At 44.6% G+C, this 26,121-nt stretch overlaps 1 protein-coding gene across 1 annotated transcript in view; it reads right to left on the reverse strand.

Moving 5' to 3' along the window:
- Positions 1-21,763, reverse strand: part of PSMD1 (proteasome 26S subunit, non-ATPase 1) — a 116,147-nt gene extending 94,384 nt beyond the window's left edge. Inside the window, exons 1-5 of the mRNA XM_072640498.1 lie at positions 21,552-21,763; positions 9,186-9,229; positions 8,380-8,453; positions 8,119-8,288; positions 1,371-1,576 (exon numbers count right to left, since the gene is read on the reverse strand). Of these exons, the coding sequence (XP_072496599.1) occupies positions 1,371-1,576; positions 8,119-8,288; positions 8,380-8,453; positions 9,186-9,229; positions 21,552-21,567 (510 nt within the window). The 5' untranslated portion in view covers positions 21,568-21,763. The remainder of the gene's footprint in view (positions 1-1,370; positions 1,577-8,118; positions 8,289-8,379; positions 8,454-9,185; positions 9,230-21,551) is intronic.
- Between the last annotated feature and the right edge of the window lie 4,358 nt (positions 21,764-26,121).

Consider the following 26,121-nt stretch of genomic DNA (forward strand, 5'->3'; position numbering starts at 1 on the left):
CAATGGTGGCACAAAGAATCCTATAGCATTCTTCCATACTCACACATGATGGGCCCTTGGTGTTAGGAGTCATGCTAGGCATTGTTCAGTGTTGAAGGTAGGAGCTATTGTTACACAAGGGTTCAAAACACCCTAACTCTAAATTCTACAGGGGCTGGGGTGGGACCACAAATCCACATAAATAATTTTATGAGGGAAAGACCTCTCATCCCTGGAGAGATGGGCAGAAGTGGAGAAGGGAGCCTGGCTGAGAAGGCCAGGTCAAAAAGCTCAGGATTCTGGGAAGCAGATGAGAACAGAAAACATACTGCATGTGGCAAATGCCCAGAACTGGGAAATAGATCAGAAACTAGCCTGGGGAAGGCCTAAAGGGTGAAGCTGCAGAGTTTGCCTTTTATTCTTTAACCCAGCAGATTTTAGAAGTGAAGCAAGATGTGTTCAGACCTTTAGGTTAGGAAAACCCCCCTGGGGCAGGGGCGTGAAGCATAGAGACCAGGTCAGAGGCTGGGGGCTGATGATGTGAACAGTCTGGGGCGTGTCAGGAACCTCAGGAACGGGGTCATCTAAGGTCAGGAGGTCACCAGAAGCCAGGGCCTGCTGGTCCTCTGCACAGCAGCTCAGCACCAAGTTAATGACTTGCTGTAATTGTGCCAAACCCCAGCACACATTTGCTTTGGATCTCATTCTAGGCCACAAATAGCAAATGCTTCCAGAAATAAGAATGCTCAGATAGTAACACAGAAGCTGTGTTGAGGATTTGGAACTTCAAATTTGCCATTCTTTCTTGAGGGTGGAGTGTCATTACCGAAGACATTTCCATTATCAAATACACCCCAAAGGACATGTTCAATTCCACATTTATCCAGGGCTGGGTGCTCTGCAGGATCACCTCTAGCCTGGGGACCCCTCAGCCCCTACATCAAGAACTAGGATCAGGCACAAGAAAGCACTGGCTTAGCCAGGAGTTTCCAACCAAATTGTAAGAAATGTCATCAAACCTTCTTTGGGGAAAATTCCCACACTTGAGCTTTGTCCTGGGGCCCAACGCTTTGGCTTATTGTCCCAACAACTGCAGTCTGAACAAGCTCTGTAGCCCTGACCTACTGAAGCCAAGAAAGCTCTCTGAGCCAATGGATGGGCCCAACCCCAACCTCGTAGGTGTGGTGAGCAATGCTCTGAGATGGAATGAGACTGACTCTAACACACCCAAAGGAGGAGCAGACCAGGGGCTGGCCTTTCCTAGCAATCAAAGAGCACAAAATATTTTCAGCAAAAAAGCAACATCATTGAGCACGAAACCCCTCCCCCTTAGACTCCCTTCCCCCAACTCCGTCCCTCGCCCCCTAGCCACAATGAGGGCACATCCCTACCGACTCCAATATGGTCTTCTCAAAGATGTCCAGCCTGCGGGTCTCCAGAGCGATACCGATGGCTTGTTTGTACTTGTGATCATCCAGACACCTCTGAAACATCTTGTTCACGATCCCTTCTAGTCTCTGGTCGACAGGCTTCCTTTCCCCCTCAGGCAACTCGGCATTCTCCACACACTGCTTGGTGTAATGGTCAATGCATTTGGCTAGGGAGGGAGACAAGAACCCGGTCAAGTGCTACAGTGCTGCTCTATCTGTGCCCAGCAGATGACGTCTGGCTCTAAGAACGAAGGTTGTCTGTGGACACTGCACAGACTGCCTCATTTGTCTTTAAAACAAACACACCAGGACTTATACAAGGAGTGCAGTTCCTTTCAGAGCAGCCACCAGAGTAGGCCCTTGGCCTCTTCTGAGAACACTGACGGGCCGGCTGTGCTCCAGGCCCTGGGCTTGCCTCTGGGGACACGAAGCAAAACCACAGAAAACATGGCCCCTGGAGAAGTGGGTGCTCTCCTGGAGGGAAAGGACAGCAGGGACACAGGCCAGGAGCCAGAGAGGAGCCAGCTGGCAGATGTCTGCAGAGGACGACGGAGCCTCATGCTGTCTGGCCTGCGGAATGGCACAAAGCAGCATGAATGAGGAGGAGAAGAAGCTGTTCACTGTTGAGCACTTCAAAGGTCAAGATGAGAAACAGGTATTGCTTCTTTGAGACAATGGGCAGGCTCTGGGAGTTTCTGAGTAAAGGATGATTTGGCAGCTGGGACTGGGAGCAGGGAGGCCAATTAGGAGGCAAGAACTGCTGGAAGATGTGAATGAGGTCAGAGGCTCATGAGTGGAGAGAAGACAACAGTACAGATACTGTGTGGGGAGGATCCATAAGACTAGACAAAGGGAGGAGAGAAGTAAGAAAAAGAAAGGGCAAGGATGACTTGTGGCTGCTACACTGGCTAACTGTCACATGGCAGTGCTGTCAGCCACTAGCAAGAGGGCAACATGGCAGAGGTGAAGGCTTGGGGGAAAACATCATGAGTTTCCCTTTTGAACATTTTGAGTGAAGTATCTTTGGGACAATCTTGGAAAAGTCTAACAAAAAGTGAGGCAAGAAATGGACCAGCTATTCTGGAAGGGAGTTTGGAACTAGGCCCCAAAAGTTACAAAACTGTGCGGTCTTTTGACCCAGTGATACCACTACCAGACCTGTACCCCCAAAGAGATCAGAGAAAAAGTACCCATGTGTATAGACATTTATGCCAGCTCTTTTTCTTAAGGTAGAGAACTGGAAACTAAGGGGATACCCATCAATTGGAGAATAGCTAAATAAATGTAATAGAATATTACTGCTCGACAAGAAATGACGAGAGTTTGAGAAACCTGGGAAAATGTTTATCAACCGATGCAAAGGAAGTGAGCAGAATTGCAACAACATTGTAAGGACTCAAGAACTCAGAGGACAACGTCCATCTGAAGCCCCACAATGAAGGGCACTGCTCACCCCTGCCATGACACACTCAAGGCCTTAGGGGTTGGCACATGCCTGATTATGCATATTTATTACAAAGGTTTTGTTTATTCATTTGTTTGAAGGAGGAAGGAGAGAGAGAAAAAAAATGCCTATTAATTGAAAAGGATTTTTAATTAAAAGAGAAAAAGAAAAAATGTCTGACAGGTAATGTATTGAAGTTTGAGAGAAAAATAAGGCCTGGAGATGTCACTTCACAAGTCATCTGTATAGAGATGACAAGGGAACCAACAGAATCACCAAAAAGTGGCAAGGGAGAAGAAAGTCCCAGACCAATATCTGAGTCCATGGGCAGAAGACAATGATCCAGCCAAGATGGAGAGAAGAGTTGTAGGAGAGCCTCGACGGAGGCTACAATAAGGTGGGAGAAGCCAGGGCCATGTCTCTCTGCAGAGAAATCCAAGAGCCTGAGGATGGGGAAAGGCCATCAGACTCAGCAATTCAGAGAATATCAGGAACTGTGAGGAGGGCCAGGGCTGAGAAGAGACTGGGAGGTGAGGAGGGCAGACAATCTTGTCACTGTCCAAAACATTTGGGGAAATGCATATTAACTAGTTTAGATTATCTGCCTTATTTTTCTCTCAAACTTCAAACATTTTCCCAGGTTTCTCTGAAACGGTCTCATCATTTCTTGTTGAGCAGTAATATTGTATTACATTTATTTAGCTATTCTCCAATTGATGGGGACCCCCTTAGTTTCCAGTTCTCTGCCTTAAGAAGAAGAGCTGGCATAAATGTTTATACACATGGGTACTTTTTCTCTGATCTCTTTGGGGGTACAGGTCTGGGTAGTGGTATCAATCTCATTACTTTAATCATATATCACTTTTGACAAAATGCAACTTGTTCTCTTTGGCCCCAGAAGCAGAGCTGTAAATGGATAAGATGGGGGGGAAGTTGTATAAACATGCACTTTTCAGTTTAGTAATAGGAAAACCTTCCTAATGATGAGAGTTACCCCAAAGGAGGATGGTCTGTCCTGAGTGGCGAAGGACTTGAGGACTGTCACATCTCACACAAAGGCTGTATGAGTGACCTTCTGAGGGGCTACAGAGATTGATGTATCCTCTGCCCTTCCCCTGTATAGGTGAGCCTAGCTGGCTAATAAGGTCCCTTTTAACAATAAAATGATGTGATTAGCCTGCTTGATTATGTACCTTATTATTCAATAGACCAAACTACAAAGGACTTTTGGTGTTTCAGAAAAATCAAATCGGGGGCGGAGCCAAGATGGCGGAGTAGAAGGATGGATCACCTCTAGCGCTTCCCCCCATAGTCCATAAAATACCTGTAAATAATCACTCTAAATAAATTCTAGAGCAGCAGAAGCCACAAAATGATAGAGTGAAACAGATTTCCAGCCCAAGACAGCCTAGAAGGCTGACAGAAAGGGTCTATTGCACTGGGCTTGGAGCATAGCACAGCCCAGCGTGGGCCATGCTGCACAGACAGGACTGGAGCAGGCTTCAGGGTGCCAATCACAGGAAGCTGCTGCAGTTCCCAGATTTCTCAATCCACAAATGCCAAAGACAGCTTCAAAGGTCAGTAAGAAAGCTCTTTTACCTGGGTGAGAGGGGAGCACAGTGCAACCCCAGCCCTAGCACTAGGCCGGTGGCAGCCACCATAGCAGCAGTTTCCACTTTTAGAGCTCTAGGCCTAAAGACCCTGGGAGAATCAGGTGGCTGATCTGGGTCTCAGTCCTGACTGGCAGTCCTGGTGTGAGGAGACTGCTGGTGCGGTGGAGCTGGTAGTGGCTGTGGAGAGGAAATCCTACTCGCAAAGAATGCTTTTTGGTTGTTCATTGACCAGAACACAGGCTTGATTGTCTCATCTTGGAGGAAATGAGAACTTACAGGTCCCTAGAGATACCTCAGCAAACAGCTGCACAAAACCTCTGAAGTTTAGGGTAGTATACCCTCCACTTGACAAAGGACTCAAAAGCCAAGTTACTGGCTGGAAAAATGCCCAAAAAGGGGAAAAATATAAGACTACAGAAAGGTTACTTTCTTGGTGAAAAGGTATTTTCTCCCATCCCTTTGGATGAGGAACAGCAAAGCATACCATCAGAGGAAAATATAAAAGTCGAGGCTTCTGCATCCAAAGCCTCCAAAACAAATATGCAAAGGTCTCAGGCCATGGAAGAGCTTAAAAAGGATTTTGAAAATCAAGTAAGAGAAGTGGAGGAAAATTGGGAAGAGAAATGAGAGAGATGCAAGAAAATCATGAAAAGCAAGTCAGGAGCTTGCTAAAGGAGACCCCAAAAAATGTTGAAGAAAATAACACCTTTAAAAATAGACTAACCCAAATGGCAAAAGAAGTCCAAAAAGCCAATGAGAAGAATGCTTTAAAAAGCAGAATTAGCCAAATGGAAAAAGAGGTTCAAAACTCACTGAAGAAAATAGTTCTTTAAAAATTAGAATGGAGCAAATGGAAGCTAAAGACTTTATGAGAAACCAAGAAATTATAAAACAAAACCAAAAGAATGAAAAAATAGAAGACAAAGTGAAATATTTCACTGGAAAAACAACTGACCTAGAAAAAAGAGCCAGGAGAGAGAATTTAAAAATCATTGATCTACCTGAAAACCATGATCAAAAAAAGAGTCTAGACACCATCTTCCAAGAAATTATCAAGAAAAACTGCGCTGATATTCTAGAACCTGCCCTGATATTCTAGGGTAAAATAGAAATGGAAAGAATTCATCAATCATCTCCTGAAAGAGATCCCAAAAGGAAAACTCCTAGGAATATTGTGGCCAAATTCCAGAGTTCTCAAGTCAAGGACAAAATATTACAAGCAGCCAGGAAGAAACAATTCAAGTATTGTGGAAATACAATCAAGATAGCACAGGATTTAGCCGCTGCTATACTAAGGGATCAAAGGGCTTGGAATATGATATTCCAGATCAAAGGAGATAGAATTAAAACCAAGAATCACCTACCCAGAAAAACTGAGTATGATACTTCAGGGGAAAAAAATGGAATTTCAGTGAAATAGAGGATTTCCAAGCATTCTTGTTGAAAAGACCGGAACTGAACAGAAAAATTTGACTCTCAAATACAAGAATCCAGAGAAGTATGAAAAGGTAAAGAGGAAAAGAGAAGTCTTAAGGAATTCATTAAAGTTGAACTATTTACACTCCTACTTGGAAAGATGTTATTTGTAACTCATGAAACCTTTATCAGTTTTAGGGCAGTTAGAGGGAATATATATATGTAGGTACATATATATGTATACACACACACACACACACATAGATTTGTATGTGTACATGGGTATATGTATGTATAGACATAAATATACATGGGCAAAGGGTGCAGGGTGAGCTGAATATGAAGGAAGAATACCCCCCAAAAATAAAATTTACTGTTGAATGGAATGTACTAAGCGTAAGAGAAAGGGAGAGGTAGAACATAGCAAATCATCTCACATAAAAGAGGGAAGAAAGAGCTTTGACAAAGGAGGGGAAGAGAGGAGAGATGAAAGGAAATAATTGAACCTTACTCTCGTGGGATTTGGTTTAAAGAGGGAACAACACACACTCCACTGGATATGGAAATCTATTTTACCCTGCAGGAAGGTAGGGGGGAAGGGAATAGGAGAGGGAAGATAATAGAAGGGACAGTAAATTGGGGAAAGGGATAATCAGAAGCAAACACTATTGTGGGAGGACAGGTCAAGGGAGAGAATGGAATAAATGGAGTGCAGGATAGGACAGAGGGAAATGTGGTTAGTCTTTTACAACACAACCATTATGGTAGTATTTTGCCTTGTTACACATGTATGATCTATATTGAATTGTTTCTTTTCTCAGTAAATGCTGGGCGTGTAAGCTCAGTTCTATGTGGACAGTCTCGGGCAGGTAAAGGTGATGATTTCTAAACCTTAGAGTTCTCATGAGGCCCCCCAGGGAGCAGCTGGGAATTGAGGTGTGAGACCCGGGCTATCTCGTGCATTTCCGCCTCTTCCCCGTGGGAAACTTGCTGGGGAGAGCATCCCCACCCTCGAGATTAATCCATAGTCTGAGCACACCTATTGTTGTCTAAGGGCTGAGAAGAGGCACGGTATTCAGGTGCAAACTATGTGGGGGGAGAGCTTAAGTAGGGTCAGGAAAGCCTGAAGGTGCTCTTAGCGCTAGGGGCCCTTAGAGGACAGAAGGCCCCTCTTCCCTCTCCCCTCTTCCCTCTTCCCCTCCCGCTTCCATTCTCTTACTGTAAGATCTTTGCCTCCTTGGGAAGAGGATTCCTCTCTCCTAAGGAAGAATTCACCCTGCACATGTAACCAAGACCCTGAATAAAGCCTAACCCTTGTTCGACTCTGGAAAGTCTCTTCTCTCATACGTTTATCCGGTTTGGCCAGCCGAAGACCTGCGATAGGTAAGGTAAGACTCGGGTAGCCCTTAGGCCTCTAGGCCTGACAAATAAAGGTGGGTGGGGAAGGAGAAAAGAAGAGAATATGAAACTCAAAGCTTTAATAATGATTGTTAAAAATTGTTTTAGCATGCAACTGGAAAATAAGATACACAGGCAATGGGATATAGAAATCTATTTTGCCCTACAGGAAAATAGAAGGGAAGGGGACAGAAGAAGGGTGGGTAATAGAAGGGAGGACAGACTGGAGGAAGGCGTAGATGGGGTGCATGCTGTCCTGAGGTGGGGGGTGGGGAGAGATGGGGAGAAAATTTTAAATTCAAATTCGTGTGGAAGTGAATGTTGAGAACTGAAAAATAAATTATATATGAAGAAAAGAAAAGAAAATCAAATCAACCACCAATGTTAAAATCTTACCATCATTTAAATATTAAAAGGATGGACTCTGAACAAAATTCCAAAAGAGAAATTTCTATTTTCCAGGATTTTTTGGTTTGTTTCTATGGCTCTAATCAGCACATCTTGGAGTCAATGTTTCCTGATATATACCCCTAGAGTTAACCTCATACATTCATTAGTTATTATAATCACTACAGCGTGGATGCTGCTGCTGCTTATGATAAAGAAACAAATAATAAAACTAAGTGTTGGAGGGAAGTGCTAATTAAGCATTGAAAGGATCGGAATTTCCAATTCAATGAAATTTACTCACATCAGGAAATAATAATGCCTCCCTCCCTCAAAAAGCCACCAGAAAAGGTAGGCAGTATGGTCACTCAAACTCCCTGTATTTAATTATCACACTTTCTCAAGACAACGGAGCTGGAAAGAAAATCACATCAGACAACAGGAAAGTCACCTATGATGGTCTCCACGTATTCTGAATTGTCATTGACATTGAAGAGGTCGCCGGCTCCCAGAGCGTAGTTCAGAGACTCCTCAAAAGCCCCCAAGTGATAGAACACTTTGGATGCCACGAGGGCAGCAAAGTGACGACTACGAAAACCTTCATCTTCATACAAGACTTCTCTGAAAGGAACACAAAGGCAGGGAGGTCCTCGTTAGTGTTCGCAGCAGAAAGTCACAAGGTGGCCACCTCAGAAATGAAGCCACTGCTTACATTTTGTCTACGGACTCCGAAATTTCTGCCCAGAAGTCATTGACCACTGCATTCAATTTCTGTAGTGCAAACTCCTGGAGAAGAGAATCAGGCCAATGTTCAGTTACTGCAAGAGTCACATGTCTTTTTGTTTTCTTTTACAAAATGCTACCAAACAAGAACATGTCTAAATATTCAGTAAGCCTGACCAACCCCCCATTTTCTTTCCCCTTTCTGCTTCTCCATGGCTAGAAAGGGGACATCAGGCCAGCAGGGTTGTTCAGGGCCACTTCTCCCTAAGGGCAATTGGAATTTGCATGGGCAGAAACTGGGCAAGGGCTGCTAACAGCACTCTTGGCCGTACGTGGATCCAACTGTACAAAGGTTGTTTTTAACACTCGCCACATTTTCATCAAATTTAATTTCAGGATCATTTATGAAGTCGCTTAGTGTAACACCTTGTACCACCAGGTCTTGGGGCTACAAAGATAAAGAGGAGCTCAGGACCTAATGGCAAGGGGAGGAAAGGCATGTGCATAAATGAAATAATAAGTATAACGGAACATGATATTTAAGCAATAAGTGGGGTTTTTGGTCTAATGTTCATAAAGAAACTGGCTGCTCTTCAAGTCCTATCTGAAGTTCAGCTTTTCTTTGGTTTTGTAGGACTCCAAAGGGGCCACTCCCTCTCTTCTAACCAGTATTCTGCTATAGCTTCCAAGTCATTGCGAGAACCTACAAGGAGAGAAGACTGTGGCCAGCCCCAGACACAACTCCAGGTTCTCCCACCTTCTAAACAAGCTTAGCAAGAACAAGAGGAGGCCTACCTTAAGCTGGGGTTCTTCTTCATCCAGAAGAGAAATAATTCCAGCTGCAAAACAAAAGATTGTTGTGGTTAAGAGCCATAAGCTCATTAAAACAGAAAGAATGCTGGATCAGAAACAGGAGGCACTTGAAGAAAATGATCCAGGACTCCCGGGCAGCAGGGCTGGGACACCCTGGCAGAGGGCGTCTCCCCCACAGCGGATGTCTTTCTAAGCCTTCGTGAGCAAACCACATGGTTTTTCTTCATGTTTTTCTAGTAATCCTCCAAAGGATTTGTCGAATACACTAGAGGCCTTCCTCTATCTAGCCTTTTTAATATTTAATATTAATAATTTAAAAATATTTAATTAACTTAATAATTAATTACATATCAACATTTTAAACTATTCAAGTTACTCTTTTATTTAATGAGAATTGTCAAACGTAGGTCATTCTCCACTCCACGTCATCCTTTGGCTATTTACCTCACTCACTGCTGCAAACACAAGAATCTTCCACAAAGTCTTTCAGATTCACTCACCATTTTGGAGAGTCATAAGGCAACACAGAGCCGAGTCACCAAACTGATCAACCCAGAGATGCAACTCTAGCCGAAAAACATCATAAAAACTTTCACTGGTTTCACTCGTGTCTCTTCAAGACCCCGTTTGGTGCTTTGCCATTTCCTTCTCCTGCTCATTTTACAAATGAGGAAACTGAGGCCAATAGGGTGAAGTGACTTGCCTAGGGTCACATAGCTACTAAGTGTCTGAGACCAGATATGAATTCAAGGAAGATGAATCTTTCTGACTTCAGGCCCAGTGCTCTGTGCACTGTGCCACCCAGCTTCCCCTGCTCTATTTGGAAAAGTGGAAAGTGGAAACAACTTCTCTGTCCATCAACTGGAGAATGGCTGACTGTATTTTTGCACACTGTCATAATGGAATAGCACTGTGGCACAAAGAAACAACAATACTGGATTTTAAGTCACAGAATCACCAGATTTAAGAATTGGAAAGGAAAGCTACAGCCCTCTGGCCCATCTAGTATCTGAAGGAACCCTCACTCTCACAGAGGCACCAAATGGTCCTCCAGTCTCTGCTTGGAGACCTTTAGGAAGGGCAGCACATGCCAGGTCTGGAGAGCTTGAAAAAGTCTGTCATGAAATCCTCCTGAGAGGCAGGGTATCACAATAGATAGAGAGCTGACCTCTAAGCCAGGATGTCCTGGATTCAAGTTTCCTCCTGGCTGGAAAACCCCAGGAATGTCCCTTAACTCCTCAGTGCTCTAAGCATTTCCCAAAGATTATAAATTGCAACGATGGGGCCAATCTGTGTCAGTGGAGGAAGTTCTCTGTCCCAGTGAGATCTCTAGTCTAGTCCTTATTCCCACTTTATGGAGATCAATCTGTGCCTGTAGCTGTCCCCGCCATTCTCACTACCTTTTCCTAGACATGCTCCAGCTTGCCCAAGTCCGTCATAAAGGGCAGGGGACAGAACAGTCCAGCTGTGACCTGGCAGTGGGACCAAGGTTACTTCAGCACACTGTCCCTGCTCTATCTTCCCCCAGCTCCTCGAATGCTCCCTTCTCAAATCTCTCTGGATGAGGTGCATGCTGACTGCAGATACCAAGTTATGTTCATGTTCATGGAGCTCTGGAGGGAAGGGATGGCTTCATGCTGATCTCTGCCTCCTCAGGATTGAGGGTCTGGCACTTCCTGAGTAAATGCCTGCTGACTGGCTACAGTCTGGTGGTGTTATTTAGTGTAAAGGGAAGTGTTCATTTGGAATCAACGAACAAGAACATGACTCTTGCTATTTATCATTAGCTTAGACATACTTTTCTTCAACAGAGTCAACTCAATAAAACAAATCTGAATTGTCCCCAGTAGTTTCCAGCGAGCTGGAGACATGCCATCACCGGGCGTCTTGGCCAGTAGAGAGGGGAAAAGGGTGGGGGTGGGGGAGTCAGTTTCTTGCTCAGACTTCCAAGAGCCAGGATACAACTCCTCTGGTAGCCAGGCCATCACGTTGAGCATTTAAGAGAGAATGTTTGTCTGAAAAAGCTCTGATATGGATCCTGTCTAAGAGCTTTCCCCCACCAGGGAAAAACTGCCCTGCAAGAGAAAGGAGAAGAAAGCATGCCTCAGACACACAAAGTCTGGCCTGAGCTATAGAAGCTTTGGGGCTGGACTTCACCAGGAACTGAACTGGGGGGTTAGTCCTGAAGCACACTCAAGCAGAAGAAGCAGGTGTTTCTCACTGACAGTGGCCCGAAGGCTTTGGAACCTGCACAGCGAAGGGAGCAAGGCAGCAAACCAGGTATGGGTGGCTCCATCCTCCAGCAGCATCAGCAACAACATGCTCCCCTCCAAAGAGCAACTAGAGGGAGACCCAGTGAGGACTCCCAAAATTTCTGGGCTGGCAAGATGGAAGGACACAATCAGATAAAGAAATGAGGGTCTGTTTAGGGACAGACATCGAAGGCTGCCACTCAGGAGGCAGCATGACCAGTTCCTACAGACCTGCCAGACAAGACAATGATCGAGAATCCAAGGAGAAACTCTAGGAACCTCACCCACCACAGAGCCACACAGGAAGTCAGTCAGAAGCCCAAGAAGCCCCGAGGCTGGCACACAATCAGAGGACATGAGTGACCTGTGGAGCTGGGCCCAGGGAGGAGTAAGAGCCACTGGCTAAAGTCGAGGGACTCTCCTGAGATGCCAAAGGGCCCAGGACCTTAAGGAGGTGGGGGGACATAACCCCAGGAAGAGGAGCCTACCATAGGAACCAAGGAGATGGGGGGGGGGAGAGGAAGGAGGGACACCCATCCTACTCTAAAAGTTCATTAAAGGGATGGAGCCAAGTCCTGGCACAAAGCCCCAAATGAGAAACTAAAACTGACGAGCTAAGTAAAGCAAAGAAAACACCATTGACATTAAAAATTATTACTGATCTAGAGATCCCCCCAAAGATGAGAAACTGGATTGTCCACAAGCACCATGGCACACAGCAGGCACTTAACAATGTTTAGTGACTACTGACTACATGAAAACCTAGAAGAATGAAGCAAGAGACGGGAGACAAAGTAAAAGCTCTGGAGAAAAGGTCTGGAATGACACCAAGTGGCTTAGAACAGAAAGGGCTAAAACTTACTCAAGAAATGAAGTCTCTTCACATGTGAATGGACCAAACAGAAATCAAGGATTTCATAAAACTAAGAAATAGTAAAATAAAAGTAAGAGGTTGGGGACAAAAGAACACGTCAAATCTGATATCAAAACCAACAGATCTGAAAATCGGCTCAAGGCCAGAAAACTCGAGAACTGGACGCCCTGAAAATTCTAACTCTTCTAAAAGCCTGGGTAGTGCATTCGAGAAATCATAAATGAAAACAGCCTGCACCTACCAGAACCAGAGGGAAACAGAGAAGGAGATGACCACCAATGACCTTTGAAGAAACCCCCGGAGCAGATGTCCCAAGAGCACTGCAGGCGGGACTCTAAGCTGCAAAGCCAAGGGAAGATCCAGCAAGGATCCAGGAAGAAGCTCAAGTCTGAAGGAACATGGTGTGTAGTCAGGACCACAGAACTCTAAATGAGAGATCCAGGAACTCAATCATCCTGAAAGGCAAATGGATCAGGCTTGCACTCCATGTAAAATATAACCCTGTAAAGGCAGAAGAGAGCACTTTCTGGCATTCTGGGGAGAAAAAAAAACAAACCAAAAAACAGCTAAGTAGGAATTCTGAAACAGAAGAGTCTAGAGAAACCTAGAAAGGTAAATTTACGTGAGCTGCCTGATGTTGCAGTGCTAACACTCGAATAGGGAAGAACAAGTCTCCCTCCAGAACCAGAAGGGCTAAGACAAATGGGGGATGGGAGATTGATTAGTCCTTTTCTCAGGATCTGAAGATGAGAAAGAAAAGGGAGGACAAAAGTGAAAACTCTAGTGCCTAAAGGAACTGGCATAATTGGGGTATGTGAGAAGAGAATACAAACATGGAAGAAAGAGTGGGGAGAACAGCCATCGGAACCTCCACTCTTACCTGAAAAGAGCAAAGGAAGATTGAACATGCACCCACGTGCGTGCATACACACACACATTTTCTCTGGCACAGAACTACATCAAACTCAAAGTCAAGATGGCAAAGTGAAAGGTAGCACTTTTCCCTTACCTCCTCCACAGAGACAAAGCCAGATTGAATTTTGAACCAAAAAGCCATGATAAAGTCCAAGGGAAGTGCCTTTTTTTCCTGGCTCAGGAGCTGGCTAGGACTGTGGCACCATGGCAGCATTCTAACACCCAGGGATGGCAAGGGGACTGAACATCAGGCAGGTAGCAATCCCAGGGGAGTGCAAACAGGTGCCATCCAGCACTCTGGCATCTACTGGCCCAGGGCAGAGAAAGAACAAGTTCCAGAACCAGAGCCGTGTAGCCCTGAGCCTAGGAGCAGAGTGGCACCTCAACTGTAGCCTTTAGCACAGTACATAAGCCAACAGTGAAATAACCAGGGCAAGACTCCTAGACCATGGAGGAGCTAGCAGTTCAGTCTCATAGTGGTTGAGTTTATCAGCAGTCAACCACACACAAACCAACAGGCCCAAATCTGGGTCAGGACTTTGCAGAGGGCAGCGAACAGACCTGTTCCCAGATGATAGCACTCTGGAAACAACGAAAATTTGAAGCCCCGGCCCCAAAACTGAGCTATTAAAACAGCAGAAGGAAATTAAAGGACATATGCTCAGGACAGACATTCCCCCTACCCACACACCCAAAGAGCAGAGCAGAGCCTAACAGTAACTAAAGGTCAAAGTCAAGAAGGAGGCTGAAAAAATAAGCAAACAAAAGAAGACCCTGACCATAAAGAGCTGCTATGATGGCAACAAAACCCAAGCCGCAAACCCAGAAGAATACAAGAACTTGAAAACATCCACAAGCAAAGCCTCAAGGAAAAGCACAGACTGCTACGACCCCAACAAGAATTCTCAGAAGGGGCACAGATTTTTTTTTAAGTGCTATTAAAAAACCAAATAGGAGCAACAGAGAAAAACTTGGGAGAAGAAAGCTATACGATAAAAATGATAAAAAGAGAACCAGTAGTTTTGTAAAAGAGGACAAAACCTTCCTGAAGAAAATAACTTAAAAATTAGAACTAGGATAAGGGAGGGATCTCTAGAGGGGAGGGTGAAGGAATAGTTAAAGGGCAGTATAGAAGAATATTTAGATTTATAGGAATGGGTGGACAGGGGAAGGATCCTTGGGGGAGGGGTAGGCTAAGTAATAGGAGGGCAAGGTAGTGGGTAGAAGTAGAAGAGTCAGGAGGGATAGAAAATGAGAGATATGCACAAATATAAAAATAAAGATCAGGAGTAGAATTTGTTAGGGAAAGTATATGTCTATATATGTACCCATATATATATATATGTATATACCTATATCTATATATAAATATGTTCACACTTAATTGTAGCCTTCTGGGATGGGGGAGGAAGAACAAAGTAAAAAGTGCACAAACTTAGAAGGAAGCAAAGGAAAGACGGACAGCTCCCAACACCATGAGTGTTATCTACCATACTGGCTTTCTTGAAATGAAAACTCACTGCTATATATTTTGAATCCTCTCTTATGTTCTGCTGTGCACATGACATCATTTTTTCCTTTTCTTATTTTCTATTTAAGTTTTAATAACAAAGTTTATGATATGTTTCTTTTCTTTTCTCTATTCTGTATTTGAGTTCTGGTGTTGGAGTCTAAAATAACACTGGCCAAATAGAAACAAATGACTCAAAGAAACAATAAAACAAAGTCAAAAGAATGTAAAAAATAGAAGAAAATGTGAAATATCTCATAGGAAAAACAACTGATCTGTAGAATAGATTGAGATAATTTAAGAATCACTGGATTACCAGGAATTCATGAACAAAAAGAAAAGTACAGACATCATATTTCAAGAAACTGTAAAGGAAAACAGCTCAGATTATCTTATAATTAGAATTAGAAGGCAAAGTAGAAACTGAAAGAATCCACCAATAAGGGGTCATCTCCTGAAAGAAGTCTCAAAATGAAAACTAGCAGAAACATGGCAGACAAATCCCAGAGCTCTCAGGTCAAGGAAAAAATACTACAATCACCTAGAAAGAAAGAATTCAAATACTGTGGAGGTACAATCAGGACCACACAAGATTTAGCAGCTACCATCATAAAAGAGCAGAAGGCATAGAATATGATATTCCAGATATCAAAGGAACTGGGATTACAGCCAAGAATAAAACTGAGTATAATCCTACAAGGGAAAAAAAAATGAACATTTAATGAAACAAGAGAACTTCGCAGCATTCATAAAGGAAAGACCAGGACTCAGTAGAAAATCTGACATTCAAACACAAGATTCAAGAGAAGCATAAAAGAGCAAATGTGAGTAAGAAATCATAAGAGATTAAAAAAGGTTAAAACTACACATTCTTGAATGGGAAGATGATGACAAGCCCCTCAGAACTTTATCGTCAACAGGGGTCTTGGAGGGAGTCTACACAAGGCCTGGGTGTGATTCCATTTTGTTGGGATGATTTTAAAAGAAGACTGGAAAGGTGAAAAACAGGGATGCACTTGTGATGAGGGAGAGAAGGAGAGAAGAGAAAATTATCTCATGTAAATGGGACCTCCAAGGAACAATGTATACAGTGAAGGGCAAGTGAGGGGGGAGTGGGTAACACTTGGATTACACTCTGAGTTGAATTGCTTTTTGACATCAAAAAATAGCACAAGTAACTCTATTCCGTGTTTTTTTTAAACCACCATTTTGTAAATGTAGGTTTCAACTCCATGTCAATAACCTGATTTTGGAAATTGTACAAGTTTATTCCCCCTTCCCAACTGCCACTTACCCACAAGAATACCCCTCTACTCACCTAAGCGTCCCTTAATCCCTTCTACCAATAAGAAGACAGGTGGCTAAATCCTTGCATCCTGTTTATTATCACTCCCTTCAAACTATACATTAACCAAATAGAAACCAGGGCTCAGGGGCTCTTGTGCTACCAAAAGCCTGGAGTCCAACTGATTTGGCGATTGCATGACCTGCTGAATAAACTGCCTCTCTGGATAAAACTTGCTTTCTTTATTTTATTATTAGCAGGTTCAAGGAGAGAAGAGTATGCACACATGTCTACACACACACACACACACACACACACACACACACACACACAAATGGACATAGAAATTCATCTTATCCAACAGGGAAATAGGAGGAAAAGAGGCTAAGAGAAGGGGGGAAGCAATAAGAATGGGTAGACTAAGGAAAGCAGTGGTCAGAAGCAAAACAAATGCTTGAGGAGGGAAGAGAGTTTTAAAAAAGGGGTTAAGCATAAGAAAACAAGATGGAGAAAAATACATACATAACTGAATGTGAATGGATGAACTCACCCATAAAATGAAAGCAGGGAGGAGACTGGATTAGTAACCAGAATTTAACAGTATGTTTACAGGATATACATAAGAAAAAGAAAATACAGTTTTAAAAAATGGATTGGAGTGGAATCTATTATGTTTCAGCTGAATTAAAAAAAGGCAAGGATAGCAATAATTATCTCAGACAAAGCAAAACCAGATAAAATTAAGAGATATAAACAGGGAAACTACATTTTGCTAAAAGGTACCTACTATGAATTAGTATCAATACTGAACATATATGCACTAAATGGCATAGCAACTAAATTCTTTAAGGAAAGTTAAAAATTACAGGAGGAAATAGACAGTAAAACTGTAATAGTGGAGAAACTTCAATTTACCCCCACTCAAATATAGATATATCTAACCATAAAATAAACAAGAAATAAGATAAGGAGATGAATAAAATGTAATAAAAGTTAGCTGTAATAGCCCTCTGGAGAATAATGAATGGAAATAGAAAAGAACAAAAGTATGCATGACACTTTCACAAAAAACTGACCACGTATTAGTCATTAAAAAACTCCACAACAAATGCAGAAAAATTAAATGCATCCTTTCCTGACAATAATGCAATAAAAATTACATTCAATAAAGGTCTACTGAAGCACACATTAAAAATTAACTGAAAACTAACTAACTTAATCCTAAAGAATGAGTGGGTCAAAGAACAAATCGCAGAAACAATAATTAATGATATTGAGATGATATACCAAAAGGAGAAAAATAACAGCTCAACAAACTGGGCATGGAACTAAAAAAAACCCTAGAAAAGTAATAAATTACATACCCCCAATTAAAGATCAAAATAGAAATCCTGAAAATCAAAGGAGAGATTAATAAAATTTAAAGTAAAAAACTATTGAACTAATAAGTATAACAAGAAGCTTGTTTTTTGGAAAAAATTAATAGATAAACCACTGAATAATTTGATTTTGAAAAAGAAAGAAAACCAAATTATCAGTATCATAAATGAAAAAGGTGAATTCACAACCATTAAGGAGGAAATAAAAGCAATTATTAGGTGCTATTTTGCCTAAATTGTATGCCAATAAAATTGACAATCCAAATGAAATGGATGAATGCTTACAAAAAGATAAATTGTCCAGATTAACAGATTAGAAAATAAAATACTTAATAACCTTACTTTAGGAAAAGAAATTGAATAAGTTCTAAGAAAAAAAACAAAACAAAACAAAATCAGGGCCCGATAGATTTACAAGTGAATTCCACCAAACGTTTAAGAATAATTCCAATACTACATAAACCGTTTTTTTAAAAAAGGGTAAAGAAGGAACCCTATTACTTTTTTTTCTATGATAACAATATGGTTTTGATACTTACACTAAGAGAACCAAAAAGAGAAAAACAACTGAAGACCAATTTCCTTAAGGAACAATGACACAAAATTGTTAAATGATATACCGGCAAGGAGATTACAAAAATGCATCACAAAGATCATACATTATGACCGCAAATCCAGGGCTGGCTCGATATTAGGAAAACCATAAGCATAACTGATCACATCAATAACAAAAACAAAAATTTTGTAATTATTTCAGTAAATGGAGAAAAATGTTTTGATAAAATACACTTGTTCCTGTAAAAAGCACTAGGAAAGACAGTAATAAACAGAGCTTTCCTTAAAACAGGGAGTAACTATCGCATTATTTGTAATGGGATAAGCCAGAAGCTTTTCCAGGATGTCTATTAGCATCATTATTATTCAGTGCTGTACTAGAAATTTTAGCTTGAGCACCAAGACAAGACAGATAAATCAAAGGAATCAGCACAGGCGATGAAGAAACAATCACCTTTTGAAGACAATATGATGGTTTACTCAATGAACCCAAATGAATCAAAACAATGAACCACTCTGGCAAAGTTGTATGACATAACATGAAAAGAAACCCACAGAAGTCATCAACATTTGTGAAGAATGACAACAAACCCAGCACGAAGATAGAAGAGATACTCCATTTAAAATAACTGCTGACTATAAAATACTGGGGAGTCTACCTACCAAGACACAGGAAGGAATTATATAAACGTAACTACAAAATACTCTTTACACAAAGACAGATCTAAATAATTGGAGAAATATTAACTTCTCGTGGGTAGGCTGAGCCAATATAATAGAAATGACAATACTACTTAAATAAATTTATTTTTCGGTGCCATACGAAACTGCCCAAGAATTACTTTATAGAGCTAGAAAAAAATAGTAACAAATTTATTTGGATGAATAAAAGGTCAATAACATTAATAGAATAAAGAAAAAAGGATAAAGGAAGGGAGTCTAGCAGCACCAGGTCACTATAAAGCTATAATCATCAAATTAATTTAGTACTGGATAATAAACTGGGTTGGTTAATCAATCGGATGGATAAGTACACAACATACAGAAGCAAATGAGCACAGTAACCTAGTGTTCAGTGAACCCAAAGATTCCAATTATAGGAACAAGAACTCATTATTTGTTTAAAAAAAAACGTTGGGAAAGCTGGAACACAGTCGGGCAGAACTATGCACAGACTCACATTTTACACCATGTAACAAGATCAGCTCAAAATAGGCGAATGATTTAGACATAAAGAGTGATATCTTAGCAAATCAGAGGATCATGGCAGAAGTTACCTGTGGGAACCACAGATCAGGGAAGAGATATCCAGCCAAGACCCAGAGGTTCCCAGAAGGCAAAATGGATATCTGATGGTTACATGAAAAGATTTTGCACAAACAAAGCAAACCTGCTAAAATTAAAAGAAAAGCAGAAAAATGAGAAAAAATTCTTTGAAGCAAGTTTCTATCTAGGATAAAGGTCTCATTTCTAAAACATATTAAGAACTGAGCTAAATGTATAGGAATAAGAGCCATTCCCCAACTAACAAATGGTCGGAAGACATGAACAGGTGGTTTTCAGAGGAAAAAATCAATCCCATCAACACTCAATGAAAAAACGCTCTAAATAATCATTAGAGAAATGCAAATTAAAGGATCTCCACCTCCCACCCATCAGACTGGCTAACATGACAGAAAAGGAAAATGACAAATTCTGGAGGAGATGTGGGGAAACAGGCACACGGACGCACCGCTGATGGGGCTTGAACTGCTCCAACTATCCGGAAAGCCAGCTGAAACAAAGCCCAAAAGGGTTTCATGGCTGTTCATACCCTTTAACCCAGCAATTCCACTCAGAGTCCCCAAGGAGATCGATGGCAGAGGGAAAGGACCTACATGGACAAAGAAGCATTTAAAGAGCTCTTTCAGTGATGGCAAAGGATGTGAAACCAAGGGCACGCTCAACAAGCTAGGGCATAGGAGGGTGATTCCGGGAAACCTGGGAAGACGAACGATCTGAGGCAGCGAGGTGGCAAAACCAGAAAACAGTAACAGCGGCATGGTACAAGATAGCCAACCCTGAAAAACACGGTAACGAGCATGCCAACGGCCACAGCTCCAAAGGACTGCCACCAGCGATGCCGTCCACCCCCGGGGAGCTGAGGGACGCAGACAGCAGGTGCTTCTCTTTTGGGGGGGCAGAGGGAGGACACGGGTAATGTGGAAATGTGTTTTGTGCGACTTGCTATCTGTAATGGGCTTTGTATTTTTTGCTTCTCAGTGGGTGGGAGAGCGAGATAATTTGAAACTGAAGACAAAATAAAATGGAATTTTAAAAAATATATGTAAAAATGCATGAAAAAACTCAACAAGGAGACAAAAAAGAAAGGCAGAGAACCAAACGCGAAGGAGGAGCAGCTGCCTCGGACTGCGTCAGACGGATGGGGACGGGACGAACAAAGACAGCCTCCAAGGAGTGCTGGACGTTAGGAAGTGATACAGAGTGAAATGAACAAGCCAGGAAGACGCGCCAGGACGGGGCTGCGGAGCCCAGCCCTGCCCAAGGGGCTCCTGGCTGAGCGGACCCTCCCGGGCGGTCCTGGGGCCCCGGCCAGGATTCCTTCCCTTCCGTGTCTCCCTGGGGCGGGGGCAGGGAAGCCAGGGAAGCCCGGGAGGAGGGCGCCTGACAGCGCACAGTTTTAGTCAAGCAGCGCTGTGCCTCCTAGAACCTCTCTGGTCCCTGCGAGTGTAGCCGGAGTCCAAAGTAAAGAGAAAGCACTGACCGTGCGAGTCCCCAGGGGGTCCCAGGCCGTCGGCAGCCCCCGGACAGGTCACTGGCTCCCCAGGACAGGCATGGACCCCGAGGCCGAGGAGAGTGAAACTGACCACAACTCCAGTTTGCGTGGGGGGGGGGGGGCCTGGAGCACCCCTATCCTGGCCCCTGGGGTCCCCGGGGATCAGAATGGGCTCTCAGGGCTGTAGGGAAGGAGCCCCCGAGGCCCGTGAAGTGGGGGCCTCAGTTTCCCCAGGCCCTTTCTTCCTGCTTTTGTCCCTATTTTCAGGCAAGAGATCGGGCAGGATCCGGGTCCTGGGTGACAGGGGACCGCAGCTAGCCTGCCACGAGCCTCAGTTTCCCCATCTGTAAAATGAGCTGGCCGTGACCCCGTCTACCAGGCGACCCTACCTCTCCTCTACGTCCTCCCAGATCCTCGGTCCGAATCTGCCCATCTCCTCTAGACACAAGAGCACCGGGTCCCTGCCCTCCGGAGACAGGCACGGCCTGGGCAAAGGCGGGGAGGGCGGCCCCCACGCCGCGCCTCCAGGTACCCCGCACGGCAGGGTCAGGATGCCCTAGGTTCGAGTCCAGCTCCGCAGGAGCCGTGGGGCGCTACCAGCTTCGGCAGAGGCAGTTATCTTGGCCGGGAGTCCCCTCCCGAGCGGACCCAGGGCCTGAAGGAAACGACAGGGGCCCGCCCCCCCAGATGACAGAGGCTCCGGGGCCTGGGCAAAGGCGCGCAGGCGGGAGCTGAGACCCCGGCACTGCGCCGGGCCGGGCCTGACTCAGCGCGATGGGCGCCGGCCCCGGGCCGCACTCACCGGCGGAGGTGATCATGGTGGCGGCGCTGCTCTGTCCGCCGCGCGTCGCCGGGGGGTGGGGTCAGGGTCGCCGGGATCGCTGGGATCAGAAGGCTCGGGGTCGCCGGGGTAGCCGCCTGTGTTGCCTCCTGTGTAGCCACCGCCACTCCCGCCTCAGCCGCCCCGCTGCCCCCGGCCTGACTGACGGAGCGAGGCCGCCGGCGCAAGGACCCCACGTCCCCTAGGCTGCCCGCCGCGATGCCTGACGCATCCCACCGCCCGGCCCCGGGCTCCCGCGCCGCCCCGAGGTTGCCGCCGCCGCAGACCCACCCCAAAGGGACGCGGACCCATCCGTGGGGCCGCGATGTCCAAGCTCGGGCTTTTCTTCGAGCGCGACACAGGGTTCTACGGTCAGGCGTTAGCGAGGACAGCCTGAAGTCGAGGACCCCCGCCGGCCCTGGCAGGTGCCTTGTCATGCCTGGGGACTTGACGAACGGGCGAGGCGGGCGCCCCCTGCAGGCCGGGAGGATCCCCCGCACTACCAACGTGGTCACGTAATGGGCTCGAGGGGCCTGAAATAGACACATAGTTGCGGTGGCATCCTAGGATGTCACTCCGGAGCATCAGGGACCCTGGAGGACATCCAAGCCAAACCCCCCCCCCCCCCTCCATTTAAAAGAGGAGCAAACTGAGTCCCAGGAAGGGTCTCTCCCACCATCACACGTAGGGGCAGCAAGAGCCCTAGAAACCATCAGTCCTCACTTTACAGAAGGAGAAACTGAGGCTCAGAGGAGGGACAGGACCTAGGAATTGTTTAATTGATAGACTCATAGGCTTTAGGGCTGGAACACCAGTTAACTGTCCTGCAGACACCAGGACATCACCTTCCCTCTGTCCAACACCCCACTTAGAGCCAGAAAGGGAATCCATCAGGCAGCTGCAGCATCATGGTTTAGGACTGGGTGGGCCATTAGAGACCACCCAGCTGGTGAGTTTCAGAGGCAGAATTGGCATCATAAGAGTTAGAGCCAAGGAGAGTCTCAACAAACCCCTCCCAGACTCAGTTTCCCTATCTGTAAAAAGAGGGGGTTGTCTTCAGAGGTCCCTCCCAGCTCTAGCTCTAGGGTCCCATGATCCTGCCTCAAACACTTACTAGCTGTGTGACTTTGGGCAAGTCAATGAACCTTTCAGCCTCAGTTTCCTCATCTGAAACGTGGGGATGATGTCAGCTATGGAGGAGTCCATGTTCGGTGTGAGCAGCTGCATCACATTCCCAACTCAGCATGGTGAAAAGGAGCCTCCAAGATGGCAGTGGAAAGGAAAGGGAGGTGGACCAGGTAGAAAGTGAGAAGGATTCACCATGGAGATCGAAATCACAGAATGATAATGATAACAATTCCTAGAGAATTTTAAAGTTTGCTAATCACTTAACACCTGTTACCTCATTTAGTCCTCCCAAGAATGCCGGGATTATCCCCATTTTGCAGATGAGAAAACTAAGGCTGCAAAAGGTTGAGTAACTTATCCAGGATGATGCGAAGCTGAATTCTAACTCAATTCTTTCTGACCCCACGTCTAGCACTCCATGGGTTACCTGTATCATGCTGTGATGTCCAGAGTTGAAGAAGAAGGCTCCTAGTGTCAAGGTTGTGGGGTGAGTTATAAGGAGATAGAGCAGGAATCACTCAGGATGGGTATGAAAGGATTGTTGGCACCTATGTCTCACTCAAGTAAGGTCAGTATGACGGAGTCGTGAAAGTTCAAATTCTGCCCCATGACAAATTTACCTATTGGCTGTCACTTAATTTCTTAGAGCCTGAAGGCAGCTCTCAAGACTGTACAGAGTGGAGGGAGTTTCCTCTCCAGGAACTCCCTTCACCTGTTGAAATCACAGGCCACCTCTGACCTAAAAGAATGCCCTGATGCCAGCCAATTGTTCTCATTCGTCACAAGATGGCAGCATCGGCACATGGAGATGCCGCAGTGAGCTGGGCTGGGCTTCAGTCCAAGTCTGGTTATCACAATTCAACGTAAACCTTTGGTTACTTCCTACCTGTATGACCTTGACAATCGACCTATGTGAATTTACCCCTCTCTGGGGCTCAGTTTTCTCATCTATAAAATGGGGGTGGGGAAAAATGGCCTCTGAGGTCCCTTCCAGCTCTAGAGCTGGGCGCCTATGCTCAGCCTGCTTCAGATGAGATGATATATGTAAGACATCTGGAAAATCCTGAGGCTATGGTATAGATATTAGTTGTTAGCTATTGTACAGCAATATTGCATTGCTACACAAGAGTTCTAAAGAACCCATGACGAAAAATACTCTCCACCTCTGTCCCAGAGACAGAAGTGATGGACCCACGGCAGATTGAAGTAGGTTCTTTCTTTCTTTCTTTTTCTTTCATCCTTCCTTCTTTCCTTCCTTCCTTCCTTCCTTCCTTCCTTCCTTCCTTCCTTCCTTCCTTCCTTCCTTCCTTCCTTCCTTCCTTCCTTCCTTCCTTCCTTTCTTCCCTTGTAACCACTGGAGTTAAAGAGACAGTTAAAGGGACAGTTAAAATTAAGAGACAGTTAAAGAGTCTGTCCTGGGTCACTGCAAGTTTTCTTAACCCATTAAAGGTGATAGAATACATCTTTGGGGTGATACTTTGAGAGTCACGGGGATGGGGAGGAAGAGTGTGTGTACATACAGCTGGGGGACACCATAGTGCACAGAGTGCTTCCCCTAAAGTAAGGAAGACTCCTCTCCCTAAGTTCAAATCTGATCTCAGACATTTACTAGCTGTGTGACCCTGGGCAAGTCACTAAAAAAAAAAAAAAAAAGATTCATTGGGGCGCAGGGGGGAAAAGATATGCATTTCAACCCCAGGGATCTGAGTTCAGGTCCTGGTTCTGCCACTTTGTGTCTGTGTGTTCTGGACTAAGCTTGACTTGGGCCAGTCTCTGGGGAATTTAGGTTCAATAGTAGAACAAGATGGCGTCCTTCAACAGTTCCCAAAAGGAGATTTAAATAGCCAACAGGGATATTCATTGAGGACTCCGTGAATTGGTTCATCTTCTTGAAGCTTTCCTGCCTCTGATTTGGCCATCATGATCTACTAGCCAAACTGAAGAGAAAGGCTAAAGCTTTTATGTCTATTTTGTACTGAGTGAGTGACCAGAAAGTGATGCCAACAGCTGGAGCTTTTATTCCCCTGGACCAATTAAGGCTCAAGAGTGTTTTCAATCCCTTTTAAGAAAAATTGGCCTAACTTATATGGGGGGGCCGGTAGGGATGAAGGGGAGGGGGAGGGGTGTGAACAGTTACTGGCCAACTTGGACAGTCCCAAAGTCATTTATAAGAAGACCATAAGGACCTTACCACCAAACAGTGGAGTGTGGCAAGAGAAATATCCCAACCCTGCCCCTCCCCCTGTTCCCACAGAGCAGCCAGTCTCTGATGTGGGTCAGCAGGAGCATTTGTCAAACAAATTTATCCCTAGTCCTGGGTGGGCACCCTGAAAGGAGGGAAGGAGTGGCCACTGTATTCTCCATTGAAGTCCCCCTCACTGTAGTTACTTGGCTCTTCTGGACCATTTTACCTGTCCTCTCTTAGCTTCAGTTAATTCTCTTCATGGATCACCACCTAAGCCTTCCAGCTCTGGCTACTGGACATTCCATCTCCCGCCCTGGGATCTTTGCCCAGAAACACTTTCCTTTGAGTGCAGAGTTCATTTTACTTAATTTTATTGTCCTTGTATCTCCAGGGCCTGATATTGTGCCTGGAACACAGTAGGTACATAATAAATGCTGGAATACTTTCCTTCCTCACTGACCCTCCCACAGTCAGCCCTCCTGGTTAGAGCTGGTCTACTCCTACACATACATCTGCTTTCTATCCGATAAGCATTTATTCAACTACACACTGGTTATTTCTCCTTGAGGAGAATGTAAGCTCCTTGAGGGCAGGAACTCATGTATGCCTTAGCAGACACTTCCTAGGTACATAGTAGGTGCTTCATATAAGCTTGTTGAATGGACTGGCTACATAGTCAGTCAATACATTCTGTGCCTACTGTGTTCCATGCACTGCACTAACCAAAGGGGATGCAAAGAGACTCAAAAGACCTGGCCAACCTCAAAAAACAAAAAACAAAAACCAATGAAAATCCAAAACCTCCTCAATGTTTCTGCTCCAGTGTGATTCCAGTGGTCTAGGGAATGCTCAGTGAGGAAACTGCTTCTCTTGATATGTTACCTTGGAGAGTTGTCTAGAAGGTCACTGAGTCATGAATGACCTTGGGTAAGTCATTTAGCCTCCACAGGCTTTCCTCATCTGTTAAAAGGGGGTGCCAGACTAGAGGGCATCTGAGATCACTTCTTGCTCTGTCATTGTTCCCAGCACTTAGAACAGTACCTGGTACACAGCAGGCACTTAATAAATGCATATTGACTTGACTATGGTCCTAGATTAAGTGACTTGCCCAGGGTCACACAGGCAGTATGTGTCAGAGTCATACTTAAAACCAGGTCTTCCTAGCTCTGAAGTTGGCTCTCTAACTACCAGGGCACTGCCACTCTCACTCAAATGACAGATATTTTTGATGAGACAAAA

This window comes from Notamacropus eugenii, chromosome 2 (genome assembly GCF_028372415.1).
Source record: "Notamacropus eugenii isolate mMacEug1 chromosome 2, mMacEug1.pri_v2, whole genome shotgun sequence".
NCBI classification, from domain to species: domain Eukaryota; kingdom Metazoa; phylum Chordata; class Mammalia; order Diprotodontia; family Macropodidae; genus Notamacropus; species Notamacropus eugenii.